This window comes from Ursus arctos, unplaced genomic scaffold, assembly GCF_023065955.2.
Source record: "Ursus arctos isolate Adak ecotype North America unplaced genomic scaffold, UrsArc2.0 scaffold_7, whole genome shotgun sequence".
NCBI classification, from domain to species: domain Eukaryota; kingdom Metazoa; phylum Chordata; class Mammalia; order Carnivora; family Ursidae; genus Ursus; species Ursus arctos.
Window position 1 is genome coordinate 31,675,762 of NW_026623089.1, and position 22,046 is coordinate 31,697,807.

The 22,046-nt window shown below is 40.3% G+C and overlaps 1 protein-coding gene across 1 annotated transcript in view; it reads right to left on the reverse strand.

Moving 5' to 3' along the window:
* Positions 1–6,871: 6,871 nt before the first annotated feature.
* Positions 6,872–22,046, reverse strand: part of LOC113243099 (cytochrome P450 2C41-like) — a 28,801-nt gene continuing 13,626 nt past the window's right edge. The window contains exons 5-9 of the mRNA XM_048218837.2: positions 21,321–21,497; positions 15,705–15,846; positions 15,360–15,547; positions 9,511–9,652; positions 6,872–7,430 (exon numbers count right to left, since the gene is read on the reverse strand). Coding sequence (XP_048074794.1) covers positions 7,249–7,430; positions 9,511–9,652; positions 15,360–15,547; positions 15,705–15,846; positions 21,321–21,497 — 831 coding nt within the window. The 3' untranslated portion in view covers positions 6,872–7,248. The remainder of the gene's footprint in view (positions 7,431–9,510; positions 9,653–15,359; positions 15,548–15,704; positions 15,847–21,320; positions 21,498–22,046) is intronic.

Below are 22,046 nucleotides of genomic sequence, written 5' to 3' on the forward strand. Positions count from 1 at the left end.
CAGCATGGGGCTTGAACTTGGGACCCTGAGATGACCTGAGCTGGGAGCAAGAGTCCGATGCTTAACTGAGCCACCCAGGTTCCCCTCCCCTATTCTTATCTATAGGAGTTTTAACCGCCTATTGAATCAGAAAACGGCCAATGATGGATATACATTTTAGTTGGAATTTTTTCCTTCAACACATTGACAATTTTACGGTCTTCCTTTTGTTAAAATAAGACATTTGCCATCTACCTGATCTCTGTCCCTTTGTGAGTGCGCTCTCTAGCTTTAAAGATTCTCTTTGATGTTATTTTATCTACAACACATCCAAGTGTAGTTCTCCTGCTCTCTTCTGTTTAGCACCTGATAAACTAAACCAACGGAGGTCCTTCATGTTTAATTCTAGGAAAGAGTCATACTTTTTAATCCAGTGTGTTCACCCGGTTCTTCTTGGTAACTGTATTCGTGCTTCACGTTTCCAACACACTCTTATATAGTGAGCAAGACAGATCACAGTACACCCCACCACATGGAGATTATGAGAAGCTGATAGATTGAGAAGGGTGAAATCCTTCGTCAGGGGAAAGCGAGAGATGAGGGACATTCATTCTAACGTGAACTGTGAGCTGAGACTTGAATGCCAAGGAGCCGACCATGCAAATATCTGAGTGAGGAACATGACCAAATATCAAGTCTTAATAACAATGAATCTTTGATTACCTTTGGCATGCTGATGCCTTCTTAGAGTCCACTCAAATCCTGGAACTTTCCATTCTCTCCCAAGAGAGGATTAAACCAGTCTTGTGCCAAGTGTATAACATTCTAGTATCACTTCACTCTTGCACCCTAGTACTTGTACAAAAAGGATTCAAGGGAAGGTGGAGAAACAAGGACAAACAGATGCAACCTTGGGACTGAGAGAAATAGGGTCAAGGCAAGCCTCCGGCACCCAATGCTCCCAGATGAGTCTGGGCCTTCTTCTGCAGCACCAAGTAGTCATGTCACAGATCTCATTTTGATAAAACATTAAAATAGGACTCATCCCGTATCTTGCAAGTAACCAGAGAAATAAACTTACGTGTTGGGGGCAACAAAACACACAATCCTTATTCAAAATCCAGTAGTAAATGGTACTCAGAATAAGAGGAAGAATGGCAAGATAAACATAACAGTCCTGTTCTCACCAGAGGTTTTCTTACCATTTCTTTCATCTATACCGGAAGAAGTGCTTTTTATTAATTTCACAATTCCCAAACTCCCATTAATTCACGTACCTGGCAAAGATGTTCATGGTATAGAATTAATTCACGGTGATAAAGATTACAAGACTGGTTACCCTGGGTAGGGTTTAGTTGGGAGGAACAGAGCCTTCTGAGATGCTAGCTGCAACACTGGGTCATCATCTGGATGCCAGTTCCACCGTGGCCACGTACATACAACTGAGCACGGACGATCCCGTCCTCTCCTGAACAGAATTTCTACCCCCGCAGGAAGTAAAACAGAAATCTTCCATGTTTCTCTAATGACTATGCTCTTTCTACATTTCATTAAAGAACTTATTAAAGCTAAAATGGAATGAAACCTGAATCTGACCACCTTCGTTGGGTAGGTGGTGGCAGAGTACTGACCATGAAGAGAGGCAGGCATACTTTATAAATGTTCTCAAATCCTCCAAAGAGCAGCAGCGCACATAATCCCCCCACACACCCCTGAAGGACCGCTCTTCAAATGGTGGTATTTAACCAAGCTAGTGATGGATATTAAGTAACAAGACTCAGGAATAAATACACAAAACACTCAGAGGTGTGACTTGGGAGTCAATCTGTTCATTGATCTGGCTAGGACACAGATTTGTGAAAGGGACATTAGGAAAAATTATGGACCATTTATGCTTTACGGCTGTGTTTCTCAAAATGAACTCTGCAGATAGCTTCAGGAATTTGAGCTTTTTAAAAAACATACTTTGGAAATTTTATTCATTTATTTTAGAGAGAGAGAGAGAGAACATGAGGCGGGGGGGGGGGCAGAGAGAGAGGGAGAAGCAGACTTCCTCCTGAGCAGGGTGCCCGACGTGGGGCTCAAACCCAGGACCCCAGGATCATGACCTGAGCTGAAATCAAGAGTTGGGACGCTTCACCAACTGTCCCACCCAGGTGCCCCAAGCTTCACTAGATTTTGACAAGTTACATCTTCTCTGAATGGAACAGTAATGGTAGTATATCAAGTCATGACAACAAGCGATTCCAAAGAACTGAAGAGCAAAAGAGTTAAAAAATTTTATTCTTAAGTATGATTCCTTGGGCTTAATTTGGCAACCATAATTGATGGTGAAGTGAAAAATATGTTATTCGTGGAGATGTACTGGCTAACACAGCACAGAGGATCATAAAAACTTAACTACCATTAATTTAAAAAGAAGATCAAAACCAAAATAATTCTTTGAGTATGGACCTTAAAACAGAAGCACCTAATGTTTTGAATATAAACATTATTGCTTTTCGGTCTTCTCGTAAAGTATTACTTCAAACTCTAAGCCTAAAAAATCATATATAATTGCCAAGACATTCGTGAAAGATGCCATCAAACACGTTTGCTTAGAAATGTTCAAGTTCCAGGGCGCCTGGCTGGCACAGTCCATTAAGCATCTGACTCTTGGCTTCTGCTCAGGTCACAATCTCAGGATCATGAGATGGAGCCCAGCCTTGGGCTCTGCAATCAGCAAGGAATCTGCCTGGGATTATCTCCCCCTTTCCCTCCGCCCCTCCCCACTGGTCTCTCTCGCTCTCTCTCCAAAATAAATAAATAAATCTTTAAGAAATGTTCATGTACCACTTTCACTACATCTCTCAACACATTTGGAACTGTCTAGTGGTATGGTTGATGAACAAAAAAAAGCTAAATAAAGTCTTTTTCATGACAATTTGACCAACCGAAGGAAGACAAGTACTGTTTTGTGAATACTCTTTATTTTAAGACAGAAGCAGGGAGTATTTGTTTCAGTATCACAGAAGTACAATATCTGTTCCCTTCGGCCCCTTACTAAAATCTAGAACTGTAAGAACATAAAAGGATGAGAGAGGTATTAAACTCCCAGAAGAAGAGAACAGAAGAGATGGCAACACAAGTTTTGGAAGCTGAAAATTTAATTCATGGGTTTTAATAGTCTCAATGGGCTGAAGCACGAATGCCTAAACTCAGATTTGGGAAGTTTCAGTTATCAGGTAACCAAGTAAGAATGTCAAGTAGTCAACTGGATGTGAGTTCAGGAGAAAGATCATGGCTAGAGATATAAATCTGAGTCATCTAGTCAAAGCAATGAGGTAAGACCATCAATGGAGCCCCAAGCCCTGCTTGGGACATTCTCATGTCTAGGGGTCAAAGACATAGGAAAGAAATAGCTAAGGGGACTAAGACAGAACCAGAGAAGTAGGAAGGAAAACCAGGCGGTTAGTGGAGATTAGTGGAGATTATACAACTATAGGAAATGTTGCTTAAAGATCAAGCAAACTGAGGTGACAGATCTCAGTTAAGAAATGTTCCAATGGAAAGACACAGATGACTGAACAGGTTCAGAAAAAACTGGAAGAGAACAAACAACAACAACAACAACAAACGTGAATACAGACAACTTTCCGAGGAGTTTTCCATAAGAGAAAGAAATGAGGCACTCTGTCGGCTCTAGCTAGGATGATCTATCCATATAACAGGAAAGGAGGATACATGGGCACAGATGCTGGCAGGTGTACAGATGCTGTCCTGGCAACTTTTTCAAGTTCTTTTCTGAGTCTGTTTTCTCAGTGCCAACAGGGAGCAAGGTGAGAGGGAGGAGTTACTATGGAGGGAAGGATAGAGGTGAACCCATGAAATCATCACTGGAGGACATAATACAACTGACTAGGTAGTAGGAGTACTAAGCAACCAAGTTACAGGCACGTTTGGTCAACACAATTGGCTGGTAAATACTCCCACTTAAAAAAAAACACAAAACACCTCTCTGTAGTCTTTTCATCAGACTGACTATTCTCTCAAAATGGTTTTTCTTCTGAGTCCTAGCTCAATTACCCTATGGCAGAGATCACCTGATCTACACCAAATACATTTTTCCAACAGACAAACAACCTACACAGAAATATGTCAGGGAGCATTCAGGAACTCTCTTCCTCACCGTCTGATATACACACAGGACCTAAATTGTTTCTATTTTGGCCTTTATATTCCTCTATCATACACTATAAATTTTATATTACTTACATTCCTACACCCTGTTTTCTTCTCTCGGGTACTATTTACTCCTCCTACTATACATTCAAGGTCTCTTCTTCCTTGTTCTACTCTTGTTCTGCATGATACACCACCCCTTCCACTTTCTGGTCTTTTGACAAGACCCCACAGTTTTTTCGAAAGCCTGCTCTGCAATAACCAATGTGCACTTGAAATCTTTATATGATATATGTGTAGAATACTACTGAATAAAATCAAGTCAACATAATGTTCAATCACAATGCCAGTCAAGACTTTTGCTATTATTTCACCTGAGCCGTTATTCTTCAGGAAAAAAAATTTTGTGGAGATCATCTTATAACAAACATTTATTTGGAAAACTATTTTATAGAAAGAGACCCTAAAATCAAACAATTTCTCATTTAAACAAGAGAAAGCATAATCCCAGTCTTTCCCCCATCAAAACCAAGTAGACCCAATGTAAGCATATAGTCCTTAGGAGAGGGAGGTAGGGAGACAGGAGTAAGCTGGAGAAGATAAGCAAGAGGATGGGACTGATGGGAGGAAGGAGTCATGAGCCAAGGAATGCTGGCAGCATCTCAACGCCGTAAAGGCAGGGAAATGGATTCTTTCCTAGAGCCTCAAAAGGAAGCAGCCATGCCAGCACCTTGATTTTAGCCCATGAACACAGATATTGGACTTTTGAACTTCAGAGTTATAAGCAAGCAGTAAATCTGTGTTGTTCTGAGCCACTAACTCAGTGGTAATTTGCTATAGTGGCATTAGGAAACTCATACCAATACTATCTGCCTCCTAGGTTTATGAGAAAGGTTCATTAACATGAAACATGCAAAGTGGCAAACACATTGTAAGGAGATTCAGAAGCTGAAGGATGGGGAAAGTGATGATGGAGGAGTTTACAAGTTTCAAGAAAATTTCAGGGTAGGGGCGCCTGGGTGGTGCAGTTGGGTGACCATCCAACTCGGGTTTTCGCTCAGGTGGTGATCTCGGGGTCCTGGGATCAATCCCTATGCCAGGCTTGTACTGAGTTCAGTGTTTGCTAAAGTTTCCGTCTCCCTCTGCCCCTTCCGCCTCTCTCTCTCTCTCAAACAAATAAATTAATTAATTAAAAAAATAATAATCCCAGGGTAGACTTTACGGAGAAGGTAACTTTGGAGCAATACGCAAGACTGCTTGGTGGCACACACATTTGCTAATACTTCTGTTAAAATCTTTTCATTTACTAATCAAGGGATTCGTTTTTTTACAATAGAGAATATAATATAGTTTTAATTTGTACCTTTTATTTCTAAAATCTTTTCATGTGTTTAAGAACCATTTCATTTCCTTTTCTGTAATCTGTCCATTCAAATCATTTGCCCATGTTTTTAATCTTTCGAATTCTACCTGGCAGACTGTACAGTAGGAAAACAGCAAGTCGTAGAATATTGTGTGTAATATGAGTCCAATGGTAAAGAATCATTTTTATCTCATGTGTATATATATATGTTATGTGTGAATATATACTTTGGACATATCTTATGTATACGTACATCTATCCTCATATGTTGTCTTAAAAATGCATGTCTAGGTATAAAAAGTTTTCTCCAGGAGATGAGCTGGCAGATGGTTAATAGGTGATGCTCATTTCATATACTTAAACACATGTGAAAAAAATGACAGAAATTATTTCACTTGTATAAAATGTTTAGTTGTCTATGTTTTATTTATTTACTTATTTATTTATTAAAGATTTTATTTATTTATTTGACAGAGAAAGACACAGCCAGCAAAAGAGGGAACACAAGCAGGGGGAGTGGGAGAGGAAGAAGCAGGCTTCAAGCAAAGCAGGGAGCCCGATGCAGGGCTCAATCCCAGGACCCTGGGATCATGTCTGGGCCGGAGGCAGACACTAAACAACTGGGTCACCCAGGCGCCCCTAGTTGTCTATGTACTAGATAAAGACTTCATAAAACATCATAGCATCACACAAGCCACCACGTTTGTGTTAGGTATAAAACAATGTGCTGGAAAGTAGAAAAAAGGATATCTAGTGATGCCCCCGGGGATTTTGTTCTAGGTCAGAGGGCAAAGAATGACACTTAGAAGATTTGATTAGCCATATAAAAAAGCATATGTTAATACTTGACTCTAAGTTTGAAACAAACTCATACGAACAGGTCAAATCTTTGGTGTTCAAAGTGACACCAAAGCAGAGACATGAATTGTAACAGAGATTATTCCTCCCCCCCCCCAATCACTGAAATTCTCACTGACACCCCGCTCCTGGACACAACTTATCTCATCTGCAAATCCAAACCTCAAGTAACTGTAGGTGTCACTGAGCCAAGAGGGCTTTCCTGCCCTCTCCCCCTTTGCCCCTCCGTGGTGCGGCGTCTTCGGACACTATTTTCTTCCATTTCTTATCTGTATTATGCACAAAAGAAGGAAAGCCTAAGAACCGGCTCAGCAAATAATAATGCTTCCCATCTACAACATGCAGAGGACAAATGGCCGTGTGGTAGCTTACACCAATCATTGGTTTTGTATCACAGTGATAACATAGTAACAGCTCAATATGAGGTAAGTATGTGTGGTGGCAAACACAAGTGTTACAGAGTATAAAGAACAGCACAGCACATGTGTAATGAAGTTCTGGAAACTTTGCTTTTTTTTTTTTTAAGATTTTATTTATTTGAGAGAGTGAGCGAGAATGACAGTGAAAATGAACTCGAGCCACAGAGGAGCAGAGGGAGAGGCAGAAGCAGACTCCCCACTGAGAAGGGAGCCCAAAGTGGGGCCCGGTCACGGGACTCCAGGATCATGAACTGAGCCACAGGCAGACGCTCAACCGACTGAGCCACGCAGGCGCCCCTGGAAACTTTCCTTTAATGGAGGTTGGATGTTCACTGGGTATGGAGGGAATGGGGAACTAGGAGAAGAGGTCAGAGAAAGCATCCCCAGCAGGGACAAGAGGTGAATGATGCCCCAGACGAGGAGGAGCTACAGAGAACTGCTGGCAGCAGGCGGATGGTCTGTCCTTCCTCACATGGGAATGAAGCAGAGCCGGTAGGGAGGTGGCACATGGCCAAACCCACTGGCAATTGGGGTGGTATCGATGTCCTTTAGGTCGACCAGAGATTTCAGAGTAAATTTCTGTAAAATGTTGGTCAGGAATAAAAACAGCTCCATACGGGCCAGTCCTTCTCCCACACACAATCGTTTTCCTGAAAATAACAAACAGAAGGGACCTGTTGCTTGAACAGTATGTTTGGAACTGCCACAAGAACTATGTCACAAGAAGTATCTGACGAATGACTGAACTGATGGAGGGCTGGAAGGAAGGTTAGACGGACAGATGAATGCTTGCTATTCTCCTAGTGTCTTCACGACAATCCTTCATTCAACAAGTATCTATTGAGTAGCAGGCCTACATCAAGCACGTCATTATGTATTTCCACATGACAACTGCTCTGTTCCCTGTCTGACAGTCCCTATCTCTCTTTCCATCCTCCACACACTCTATTCTCGGTTCTAGCCATACCCACTCTTCAGCAATCTCCAACACACCGTGACATCTCCAGTTTTACCTCATGCTGTTCCCTTCGGTTAAGAGGCACGTCTCTTATACTTCTTTCAGGACCTATGTCTTACGTCATTTCCTCTCTATAATCCCTGTGATCCCCTCGGGCCGGAGAATCGTGCCCTCTCTGGGTTTCCTCAATTAAAACATACATAGATAAATGAATAGATCGAGAAATAAACATAGATAGATAAGCAAAAACTCTTCGATTAAAACACAGATAGATCCTCACCATGAATCATAATTTTCTGTTTACTATTTTTCTACCATGCTAAAATGTGCATTCCTAGTAGGGAAGGCTCAGTCCTTGACATCTTGGTATATACAGTACAAGACACAAAGCTGGCATCAGAAGCCATCAGATAAATGAAGGTGACTCCATGGCCAGAGACCCAGCACACACTATAGATGTGGAGACCCAATATCCAAGATACCTGATCTTGCGTGGAGGATAATCAGGTGCCTTGGAATCACTGCAGGGCATTCTGCCACTTTCCCAAGATTTCCTTGATGCCATGGTTAGTTGGCTGGTTCTGATCTCCTCAATCGATAGAAACGTCCTGCTCCTGTGGTCCCCCTTGTAAAAGGGCGGCATCTTCTCTTCTTTCCCTCGCTCCCTGTCCCCTGTGAGGCAGCTCAAATTCCCTTTCTGCTGTGGTAGAATGTTGCTTATTCCAGTTGATGCCTCACTGTGGAGCAGGAGTGAACAGGAAGGAGCCAGCTTCCTCTTCTGCTCTCCCGAGCGGCCTGGGCTTTCTTCTCCCATAACACTAGTCTTACTAGATTATAATCATCTGTTTACTAATCTGCTTCCCTAACTAGAGTATGAGCCTCTTTGGTGTCTATGCTGTGCTTGTGGATACTTGTCACCCTAGAGCTCACTCTGGGGAGTAAGGGATATCACAGAGAAGATACTTTTTTAAAAAAAAAAAAAGATGGGATTTATTTATTTGAGAGAGAGTATAAGTGGGGGCGGGGGGAGCGGAAGGGGGCAGAGGGACAAGGAGATTCCCACTGAGTGGGAAGCCCAAACAAGGCTTAATCCCAGGACCCTTAGATTAGGACCTGAGCCAAAGTCAGACACCTAACTGGCTGAGCCACCCTGGCACCCCACATAGAAGATACTTAACTCAGAGGTGCCTGGGTGGCTCACTCGGTTACGCATCTGGCTTCAGCTCTGGTCATGATCCCATCAGGGTCCTGGGATGGAGTCTACATCAGGCGCCCTGCTCAGTGGGAATCTGCTTGTCCCTTTGTCCCCTTCCCCCATGCTCAACAGGGAGACTGCTTCTCCTTTTCCCTCTGCCCTCCCCCTGCTTCTGCTTCTCTCTCTCTCTCTTTCAAATAAATAATTGTTTAAAACAGATACTTAACTCAAAATTGAGGAGTTATATACCTTTCTCATGGCCAGGGAGTAAAGTCTAAATGAGTTTCATCTGCTGCTAAGAGGAGATCTTGGTAGCTCAGTGATATATCTAGAGGCAGAATTTAATGAACCTATACTCTAGCTTCCTTACTTTGGAAGAACTCCGTCACCCATGCAACGTTCCAATAATGACGATGTATGCTGAGTGCGGCAAAGTACATGGGCATTGGGAGTGATGTTTCTGGTCATGGACAAAGAACAATTCTACTCATCCCAGAGCAGGCACCATGTAAGTTTTAACTGATCCCCCCAAAATATTTCGTCCCCTTCAGCACCTAAGGGATTTAATTTTTATTACCTGCGGAGAAGGGCATGAAGTAGTCACTCTTCTTAAAGTTGCCGCTATCATCCAGGAAGTGGGCAGGGTCAAATGTCTCCGGGTTGGGGAATTCTTTGCCATCATGTAGCACAGAAGTCAGTGATGTTAATACTCTTGTGCCCTGGAATGGACAGATGAAGATAAACTGGGTTATAAAGAAGTTGTAGAGCTGGAAGAAATGTGGCAAATCACTCAGTTCAATCTTTTGATCTATACGTGAGTAATCCCAGGTCCAAAGAAGGGCAAGGGCATTTCCACCCAGACAGACTAAGTAATAAACAAGGATGAGATTCAGGACAGTGCTAGTCAGGATGCTAACATGGCCCCCAATAGGGTCTGAAACACTGACCCCTTGGTTACTTGGGTGCGACTCCTCTGAATCCTCTCCTCTGATCACAATGTTTGGACACTTGTGTCTGTCTCACTCTCTGCTCTATTTCATCACTTCGATGTTCATCCATCTCATGTGGGTTATGGCACAGCAGGAGTCTGCTTGAGATTCTGTCTCTCCTCTCCCTCTGCCCCTCTGCCCACTCACACACTCTCTCTAAAATAAATAAATCAAATCTTTTAAAAAATAGAACAATAAAAATATGGAGGAACTCTTTGTTAGAGATGAGTCCTAGCTACACACACACACACACACACACACACACATACACACACACACACATACACACAAAGTAATTTTTCAAGAATTCAAGTAAAGATCATTAATTAGGGGCGCCTGGGTGGCTCAGTGGTTAAGCATCTGCCTTCAGCTCAGGGCGTGATCTCGGCATTCTGGGATCGAGCCCCACATCAGGCTCCTCCGCTGGAAGCCTGCTTCTTCCTCTCCTACTCCCCCTGCTTGTGTTCCCTCTCTCGCTGGCTGTCTCTATCTCTGTCAAATGAATAAATAAAATCTTTAGAAAAAAAAAAGATCATTAATTAATATTAAAACGGTTGGATCAATTATTTGGAAAACAGGTATTTACAAGGTCTTAGAGTACCATGTCAGAGATTGTTTTTTATTAATTACCTATGAAAAATGCAGCCCCAGCAAGAGAGAATTATGGCAGATACGTCCTTCACAAGTTAGTATCTTGGCATCAGCAATAACGGTATAAATTGATATTACCTGTCTCCAGACAAAACATGATGTAGTGGGACATACACACCTCACCTACGTAATTTTCTTCCCCAAAACACAGAACTGGAATCTAATCTCAAAACAAAAACAAAAACAAAAACCACACTAAACCAGACTGAGGAATATTCTGCATGACAACTGTCCTGCACTCTTCAAAACTGCCAGTGTATTGAAATGAAACAAATAAAGGAAAAGGAACTGTTCTTTATAAAAGGGGCCTAAAGGGACAGATAATCAAATCCTATACTTATTCCTTGACTAGCTACTAGATGCTCCCCCAAGAAACCTATAATAGACTTTAGCATAATTGAAAAAATGTAATTATAGGCTACATATCAGATAAAATTATTGTATAGATGATAATTCCTTGAGTGTGAATGCTGTTATTGCTGTGCAGGAAGCCCTCGTTCCTGGAAGACACATACTGAAGTATTTAGGAGTAAGGTAGATTGATGGACATAGATAGATATGCACCTAAAATATAGATGTATACACATTTTCATATATATTATTTATATATACATAAATCATTACATAGTCATTTGTGTGTGTGTGTGTGTGTGTTTAAAGGCTATGTAGATTTTTTACATTTTAAATTAAAAATTGGAAGGAAATTCCATCCTCTAAGTTTATCGTATTTAAGGTCTATACTTCGGTTTTCAAAATCATTGCCTTATATATTTTAAGACAAGTGATATGTGAGAATGTTCCTTTAAGATTTAAAAAGCTAGTAGGTTTTCAATAAATGATGCTGGGACAACTGGATATCCATAACAACAACAACAAAAAGTACAATTACTACTTCACGCTATAAGTAAAAACGAACATTAAATGGATCACAGACCTAAATAGAAAAGTGAAGACGATAAAACTTACAGAAGAGGACATAAGGGCAAATATTTGGGAAGTTACGTTGGCAGCAAGTTTTTCAGATAGGACACAAAACACAAGTCAAAAGAGAAATAATTGATAAATTGGACTCCATCAAAACTCAAAACTTCTGCTCTTTGGAAGACATTTTTTGAAAACTAAAGAAAGGAAAAAAAAATCCCAACAGATTGAGAGTGAATGCTAACAACACCTACATATGATACAAGACTTGCATGCAAAATATAAAAAGGATTGCAATAATTAAATAAGGAAAACGACCCAATAAAAGATAGGAATATAATTTCAGCAAACATTCTACCAAAGAATATGAATATATGAATAATCAATCAGCACATGAAAAGAAGTGAACCGTCATTATCCATCCAGAAAATAGAAGTAAAACAAAATGTGATAACACTGTACAACCCCTTATAGTATCTAAAAGGTAAGAAGACCAACCATGGCAAGTGGTGGAGGGGGCCTAGAGCAACTGGAACTCTCATACGTTGCTAGTGGGAACGTAAAAAGGCTCAGCCACATTTAGAAAACAGTTCAACGGTTTTTTAGAAACAGTTCAGCAAAGTCCCCCTCCTGAGCATTTATCCAAAAGAAAAGCAAAATTTATGTCCACACTAAAATCTGTATGCAAATGTTCACAGCACCTTTATTCAAATGGCGCCAAACTGGAAACAACCCAAATATCCAACAATCGCTGAATGGGTAAACAATTTGTGGCACTCGATATCATGAAAACTACTCATCAAAACGAGGAACAAACTAATGATACATGTGATAACAAACATAAATCTTCAACACATTCTGCCACATAAGAAAGATAAGGGCTTATACTGATTACAAATTATAGTACTTTAATGTCACATGCCATCATATGGCATTCCTTAAAAGGCAAAACCACAGAACCAAAAGCAGATCAACGGTTACCAAGGGTTGAAATTGGGGGAGGTGGATTGACTGTAAAAGGAGAATAGGGGAAATTTTTGAGATGATACAAATGTTTCATATCTTCGTTGTAGTGGTATTTACCTGACTTCACATATTGATCAAACCTCACTAGAATATGAGTTTTCTTTGGTATAACTTATCGTTTCTATATATTGTCTCTGTTCCTTTCTCATCTATGTTACTTTTGGGCTCTCTCTTGGTGTGAAGGATCCCTTCTCATATTTAATATTTCTCACAGGGCTGGTTTACTGGTCACACATTCTTTCAGCTTCTGTTTGTCGTGGAAGCTTTTTATGTCTCCTTCTATTTTGAATGACATCCTTGCTGGATGAAGTTTTCTAGGCTGCATATTCCTCTAATTTAGCACCCCGAATGTATCATGCCAGTCCTTTCTGGCCTGTCAGGTCTCTGTGGATAGGTCTGCTCCCAGTCTAATGTTTCTACCATTGTACATTATGGATCTCTTGTCCCGAGCTGCTTTCAGGATTTACTCTCTGTCTCTGAGATTTGCAAGTTTCACTATCATATGTTGGGCTGTAGACCTATTTTTAATGATTTTGAGGGGGGGGGGGGTTTGTGCTTCCCAGACTTGAATGCCTGTTTCCTTCCCCAGATTTGGGAAGTTCTCTGCTATAAATTGCTCCAATATACCTTCTGCCTCTCTCTCTCTCTCTCTCTCTCCCTTTCCTTTTCTTCTGGGATCCCAATTATTCTACTTTGGCTTCGATTTATGGTGTCACTTATCTCTCGAATTCTCCCCTCAGGATCCAATAGCTGTTTATCTCTCTTATTCTCAGCTGCTTCATTCTCCATTATTTTGTCTTCTATATCACGAATTCTCTCGTCTGCTTCAGTTATCCTAGCAGTTAGAGCCTCTATTTTTTCAGTGCATCTCATTAATAGCATTTTTTATTTCAACTTGATTAGATTTTAGTTCTTTCATTTCTCTAGAAAGGGTTCTCTAGTGTCTTCTATGCTTTTTTCAAGCCCAGATAGTACCTTTCTACTCATCATTCTGAACTCTAGTTCCAACATCTTACTTAAGTCCATACTGATTAGGTCCCTGGCACTCACTACTGCCTCTTGTTCTCTTCTTTGAGGTAAGTTTTTCTGTCTTGTCATTCTTGCAGAAAGTGGTCGCTTTTCTATTTCTAGAGTTGCAGCTATTCTTTTAGCTCTCCGGATGAGTTCACAGGTGTTCAGAATGATTTCATAGCTGGTTAGCTGAAGTCCTGAGACCAGACGAAACTGAGGTGTCCTACTCCTATGCCATCTTGAACTATCTCTTCCTAAAGCTGTTTTCTCAACCATTTCAAAGTTATATATAGGAGGACCACTTTAGCCTCTTGGTTTTCTACTTCAGCCCATAAAATAGAAACATTTGTGTTCTTGAAAGATTAAGTACATGATCCTTCATCTGAAACCCCTTGGGCCTAACATGTGTTTTCAAATGCAGAATAGTTTGACTTGTTAGAAAGATATTATGATGTAGACACCAAAAATTTTAAAATACTCCCAATAATGTGGTATCATATAATCAAACACATTGATATTTCTTTCTTTTCTTTTTAGATTTTAAGTAATCTCTACATGCAACATGGGGCTTACATTTACAACCCCGAGATAAAGGGTTGCATGCTCTACTGACCAAGACAGCCAGGACCCCCCACGTTGATATTTCTTTAGTAAAATATGAATACTCACACAAAGTAGCATCAATAAGGAATATAAATAGATTTATGTCAGTTCAAGTAGTTTTGGTCACCAAATGAAATTGCAGCCAACTTTATTTTTAATTTTCTGAATTTTTAGCACTGCAGAATTAAGGATGGGTTTTTTGTTTTTTTTTAAGATTTTATTTATTTGATAGAGAGAGAGAGTGAGAGAGGGAACACAAGCAGAGGGAGTGGGAGAGGGAGAAGCGGTTTCCCTGCTGAGCAGGGAGCCTCACATAGGGTCGATCCTAGGACCATGGACCATGACCTGAGCCGAAGGCAGACGCTTAGTGATGAGCCACCCAGGCACCCGAAAGGGTGGTTTTAAGATAACGTTTTAAGTATTACAGAAAAAAAAACTTAGATCAGTCCTCTACAATAGACTGGCCTTGAGTGATCCATGGTTACAAGAAAGATTTAAATTAGAGCTAATTGTAAGTATATAAAATTTAAAGTTTAAATATTAATTATGAAAACAAAAATTAAGCCAGATCACAGAACTGGGTACGTGGGAATTATAAATCCAGAAATTATTAACAATGAATAGTAAATTTGGAAAGGTTGCTAGATACAAGATCGTCAAAATAATAAAATCAATATATTTCAATATACCAAAAAAGTAGAAAAGGCATTTATAAACTTATACAATTTATAATAACATCAAATATATCACTTATCTAGGAAAACCCTAAAAGATGTATAAGCCTCTGCACTGAAAATAATATCAGAAAAATTAAAGAAAGCCCAAATAAATTGGGAGAATATACCATATCCATGAATTGAAAGATTCAACATTTCAACATGTAAATTCTTTCCAAATTAATTTACTTTCACCCCAATACAAACCAATGTGAAGTGCTTTGGATAATCATCAAACTGATACTAACATTTATTTGGATATGTAAATAGCTAAGAGTAGCCAAAACAATTTTAAAGAAATAGAACAAATTTGGGAGACTTACACGACCAGATATCAAAACCTGTCATAAAAATTTATAGCCTCAAACTGGAAACAGCACAAAATCCATTAAGCTGTCACATGTATGATTTTTCCATTCTCTCACCCGAATGGGTAGAGACTGAAACCATACTGTGAATATGAGAACTTCAAGAGCACTGAAGTCAGCTGTAGGAGAAACACATCTTACCTTGGGGATGACATAGTTTCTGAATTTGATGTCACGGGTCACTGCATGAGGCAGGTTGTTTGGGATAAGGTCAATGTACCTCTGGATCTCATGCAATACTGCATTCGTGTAGGGCATGCGGCTCCTGTCCTGCATGCAAGGGCTCTGGTGTCTGCCAATTACACGCTCAATCTCTTCCTGGACTTTAGCTGATAAAACACAAACGACTCTGATGACAAAAGACACAAATGCATATACATTTGCATGCAAAATCAGGTGATATGCACACTTCGAAGGTATTCCGGCATCATTATAAACATCAGTTCTACGCCCAGAAGTACACCCTGCGCGCCATGCTGGCCATACCTGTGACTTCTGGGTGCTTCAGCAGGAGCAGGAGACCGTATCGTAGCGTGGTGCTTGTTGTCTCTGTCCCAGCTCCAAACAAATCAAATGCAGAGCTTAACAAGTTTTCAAAATTAAACTCCAACTGCTTGTTGTACTTTTCCTAGAAATTATTTGATGTAGTTATTTGCTGGTTTGCCAGCATATGTAATTACAATAAATCTAAAATAACACGTTGTATAAAGTTAAGCAAATGTAGAAACTGGAGAGCGCAGTGTGAAAATAACAACTGTATGGTATGGCAAATTGTATGGATTAGTTGACCCAATCACCATTTCCTATTCCTTTATCCCCTGCTTGCCTACAAATTCCATTTCGTAGCCTCTTTTGCAGCTACACTGGCCAAGCAACCTATTTCTTACCAATGGCCTACATTGTTTTACTAAATATTTTATTTCATTTATGTGTGAGAGAGAAAGAGTGAGAGAGCGAGCACATGAGTGGGACGGGGAGGGGTGGAGGAAAGGGCAAAGGGTGAGGGAGAAGCAGACTTCCCACTGAGCAGGAAGCCCGATGTCAGGCTCGATCCAGGACCCTGGAATCATGACCTGAGCCGAAGGCAGCCACTTAACCGACTAAGCCACCCAGGCACCCCTAATGGCCTATCGATGTCTCTTTCTTTCCTTCCTCTATCTATACAGATATGTTAGTGGAGGCAGCGGAGACATCATCTTGAAACATGATGAACATGAAGCCTACACGGTAAGTATGCTAAAGAAAAATGGAAGGCACCTGGGTCCATGATACTTCAGGGCTACTGTACAAGTCCTAGACTGCCCAACATGAGATTCTCTGTACCTGAGATAAATAAACCCATTCATTCTCTAAAACATTGTTAATTAGGTTTTCTCTTGTTGGTTGGCAAACACAATCTTAACTCATAGAAATGAGTAAGAGCCGTATCTCAAAAAATGGTATAAGCCTGGATCGAGATTTTGCAATTCTCTTCTTCTGTTATAGAATTTATGTGGACTCTATATTGCCTAAAAACTCATTATGAAGTTGAAAATGTGCAAAAGCTAACATGGCAGCACATTTTAGAACAGACAAAAGGGGGGCCAACCCCTATTGTATTCCAGACGTAAGGCAGGTGGCAATTTGGTTTAGGAAACAAGTACAGGAATTAATGGAGATGAACAAATAGAAGAAATATTACATACATGAAGACAGAAAACTTGGGCATTAACTGCCCATAAGGAATGAAGCAGAGTATAGGAGGCAGATGCTGAGAATAAGAGACTGACTGAATAGAGATCTCATAAACTTTACCTGGGGAGAATAAAAGCACCTCACAAGGACAACTAAAGTTGGTAAAGATGACGGTGACACAAAATTGAAAGAAAACAACAATGGAGCCATTGGAAATACTGACTCTGGTGGTCACTAAAATACAATACAAAAAAAAAAAATATCTTCCCTCCAGTTCTCTCGGCCAACATTAATTTAACAAGGTTCTAACAATCCACAAGCGACCTGTGACATGCCTAACATGTCACCAACTCCATTAAGACAGGCTTAACCTCAACACCTATACTTGCTAGACCCATCATTGTCACACACTTTTCTAAACGTTCCAACCCAAAACTACTCTAAAGCCAGGAAAAAAGTAGGACACTTACAAACCATTATTAGCATTTCCATCTGTTGAAGAGAATTTGAAGTATCAGTGCTTACATACACAGAGATTATCAATTTTAGCCATTTTATGCCTAAGTTTTCTTCTAAGAGTTTTATAGTTTTAGCACTTACATTTAGGTCTTTGATCCACCGCAGTTCCTCCCAAGGTTAAATATAAAGTTATCATATGACCCAGTAATTCTACCACCACGGATATATACCCAGCAGAAATTAAAACATAGGTACACACAAACACTTGCACACAAATGTCCATAGAAGCATTATTCATAAGAGTCAAAAGCCCAGGGGCACCTGGGTGGCTCACTTGGTTAAGCATCTGCCTTCCGTTCAGATCATGATCCCAGGTGGTGGGATCGAGCCCGGCACTGGGCTCCCTGCTTCTCCCTCTCCCTCTTCCCCTGGCTTGTGCTCTCTTGTTTTCTCTAATAAATAAATAAAATCCTAAAAAAGACAAAACACTAAAAAACATCCAAAACCCCAGAAACAATCAAAATGTCCATCAACCAAGGAGTGGATATATAAAATTATGGTATATGCACTCTGGAATATCATTCAAGCATGTAAAGGAGTAAAGTGAAAGAAGCTAGAACAAAAGACCATATACCATATAATTCCATTAATATGAAACATCCAGAATAGCCATCTATAGAGACAGAAAGTAGAGTAGTGATGCCTGAAGCTGGAAGGGTTTGGGGACAGGAAGATGACTACTCAAGCATATGGGGCTTCTTTTGAGGGTGATGAAAATGTTTGGTATTGAATGTGGTAGTGGTTGCACAACTCTGAAAATACACAATTGCTGAATTATATTTGAAATGTGGGAAGGGTATGGCATGTGAATTATACTCAGTAAAGATATTAACAAGAAAAAAGGGATAATAAGCTAGAATCTAAATACAATAATGAAGTCCAGAGGAACAATGCAGCTTTTAAATATAGTATTAAGGAAATTCCATTAATCGAAATGTCAGAGGCCAGGATCAGTGCAGAGGGTTTCGAGCATTAAGGAAATCCCTCAAAATATGAGCAAAATACAAAAACATTAATATAGGTGCCTTCTTCTGGGAAGGTGTCCATACTTTGTGAGTGTTTCAATAAAACTTCATTTATAAAAACAGGTGATCTATGCCAGTCTTTGTTCTAAATAAAACTGGGAGGGGAACAGGGCTGACAAACCTCCACATTTTTTAATATTATATAAAAACAACAAAAGTGGGAGCGCTATGAAGTTAAAAAAACCATCTTAAACCACACAACTCCCTCTAAAAGTTGCAGAAAACTAATTTTACATAAAAATAAACAGAAAATTAGTAAGGTAAAGTCTCATAAGAGTTTTTCTTAAAAGAAAAGAAAAAGAGAGGTGTCTGTGTGGATCAGTCGGTTAAAGCGTCTGCCTTCAGCTCTGGTCATGATGTCAGTCTCCTGGGATCAAGCCCTCATCTGGCTCCCTGCTCACTAGGGAGTCTGCTACTACTTCTGCCACTTACCCCACACGTGCTCTCTCTCTTTCTCTCTCTCTCAAATAAATAAATAGAATCCTTACAAAAAAGGAAAAATAATATTTTGCCCACAGAACAGTTCAAATTGTAACCTACTATTCTTTTTTTTTTTTAAATAAACTCTACACCCAATGTGGGGCTCGAATTCTTGGCCCTGAGATCAAGAGGTGCATGCTTGGGACGCCTGGGTGGCTCAGTCACTTAAGTGTCTGCCTTCGGCACAGGTCATGTTCCCGCGCTCCTGTGAATGGGTTCCACATCGGGCTCCTTGCTCAGTGGGGAGCCTGCTTCTCCCTCTGCCTGCCTCTCCCCTACTTCTGCACTCTCTCTTTCTGATGAATAAATAAAATCTTAAGGAAAAAAAAAGTTGCATGATCTAGGTGTCCATACTTTTATTTTTATTTTTTATAATAATATTTTTTATTATATTATGTTAGTCACCATACAGTACATCCCTGGTTTTTGATGTAAAGTTCGATGATTCATTACTTGCGTATAACACCCAGTGCACCATGCAATACGTGCCCTCCTTACTACCCATCAAAAGCCTAACACATTCCCCCACACCCCTCTCCTCTGAAGCCCTCTGTTTCTCAGAGTCCACAGTCTCTCATGCTTCATTCCCCCTTCTGATTACCCCCCTTTCTTTATCCCTTTATTCTCCAACCAATCTTCCCCGTTCTTATGTTCCACAGATGAGAGAAACCATATGATAATTGTCTTTCTCTGCTTGCCTTATTTCACTTAGCATTATCTCCTCCAGTGTCGCCCATGTTGCAGCTCCCTCGCCCTTCCGTTTATCTTCCGGTATCTGTGTGCAGATTCACGGCTCCCCACTTTGTACCTCAACACTCAGCGCTGGAGATGTTCATTTGTAGAGATCCAGATGTACCAGATCAGGCTGATTCCGTGGGTGTTCAGGCTGGTCTGGTACCTACCCAGCTCGACTCATGGGACCAGCTGAAAAAGGGGACTCCTACTCCTCCACCATCTTAACTCCTCCCCCTAGGTGTCCATACTTTTAATCAGATTCTCAAATCAGCTGATCACCAGAAAGATAAAAATCATTGCCCTAACAGCAGAGAAAGTAGAGGTTCATCTTCCAGTTTTGTCAAACCATTCCACCACCTTCTTCACTTCATTCCACCTAGAATACGTGATTTGAGCAGTCCACCTAAAATCCAGGGACAATTCTTTGACAATCACCTTCATCAGCATCTTCGACTCCTTGCCATCTCAGCCTACTCACTGGTTTCTCATTTCTGCCCAGAGCTACAAAGTGATTGCATAAAGTAATGGTGGCCTCGGGTGAAGGAATTCCCTTCTCTAGAATTAGCTCTTTACATTGCATTTTGGATTCTGCCTCTCTCCAGTTCAAGGAGGACGTTGCATCTATACAAGTGTCCTTGTGGCATCTACATTACTTCTGGCACACGATTTCCAGCTTGACCCTATCACTCAGCAAATTCACGATTCAGATTTACTACCTGAATCTTTCACTCTTTGATTCAATTTCTCAAATACGATATCTGTTTTTATTATTAAAATTCCCCATAGAGTCGCTACTTATCCTCTCCACCAACTAAAACCTGTCTCTATACATCTCTGAGATGTGACGAGATGGACAATTTGATTTTATTTCAGGATCCTCTGTATTTCCATGGTCCAGACTTTCATCAAACCAAAGTCAAGAAATGAAAAATCTCACAGTTGGTCCTTGGCTCCCATTCTTATCATACAGATCATTCTACAGGACTCCCAGGATAATTTTCCCCAATAGCTATTTGCATTCCACTCTTGTTCTAGCTCATACATCTACCTGATCAAATCAAAACGTTTCATGCCAACATTCAGGTTTACAGATACTTGACAGACACCAACATCCAACTCTACGTCTGTCCAAATCCATTTTTGGTTCCACTCAGTGAGGATTTCCCTTTCCCATCCATCTAATCTCTTTGCCAACACGCACTTCAGAACCTCTCATCACACCATTTACCAATCTGAAATTCCCGCCCCGATTCCTTACTGCAAATATTTGAAGATCTACATCAACCCTCAGGACAAGCAGGAAGCCCAGCTAGGTTAAACCCTTCCTTCTTACTCTCCCACACGCTGTGACATGATCACATATACCTTCATTTTATGGCTCAATATGTTGTAATTTCTAACTGGTTTGTGTTTTATCTCCCCTAAAGTGTACATTCTCTCTCTCTTCAGGTAGAAACTTATCCAATAGGTTCCACGTATTCTAGTTATTTAACAATTCAATCTTAGATTGAATGATGCTCCATGATGCTCAATCCAGATCCATGCATACATTAAGTACCTAAACTTCTTCACTGATGATTTAAACGTCCTCATAAGTACAGAACAAAAAAAGTCAGTGAACAAAAAAAGAGCAAGCAAACAAATAACAGTTCTATCGTTGACATTTTACCTGTCCCATTTTCATCAGGAAATAATCAATGAAGTCCCGAGGATTGTTAACGTCCAAGGATTCTTGGTGTTCTTTTATTTTCTCCAAAACATATTTTTTTATACAATCAGAATTTCTTAATATTGTATGATGACTTCCTGGGAGATAGTCAATGAGAGCAGGGAAGCTATTGTAGACCTAAAGATTAAAAAATGTATATCAAATTTTAAAAAATTAATGAAGACATATATAAAATATGGCAAGCCCTGGTTAAAAATTAAGATGAAGAGGGGTCGTCTGGGTGGCACAGCGGTTAAGCGTCTGCCTTCGGCTCAGGGCGTGATCCTGGCATTATGGGATCGAGCCCCACATCAGGCTCCTCTGCTATGAGCCTGCTTCTTCCTCTCCCACTCCCCCTGCTTGTGTTCCCTCTCTCGCTGGCTGTCTCTATCTCTGTCGAATAAATAAATAAAATCTTTTTTAAAAAAAAATTAAGATGAAGAAAAAATGGTCTCTGTCTTCTGGGGGAGCATTTTATACTGTGGGTATGAAGTAATTCTCTATGCTCACAGAGATATGTGAGGGAGAAAACTCTGACTAGATGATGAAACATGACAATAATTTTCTATACTCATTCATCAACCTTATAATATTAAAGCAACTTTACGTCAATTCTCTCATTTTTTTTAATATAAATTCATCCCTACAACCTTGAAATAAAGAATGCCATCATAAAATGATTCACAT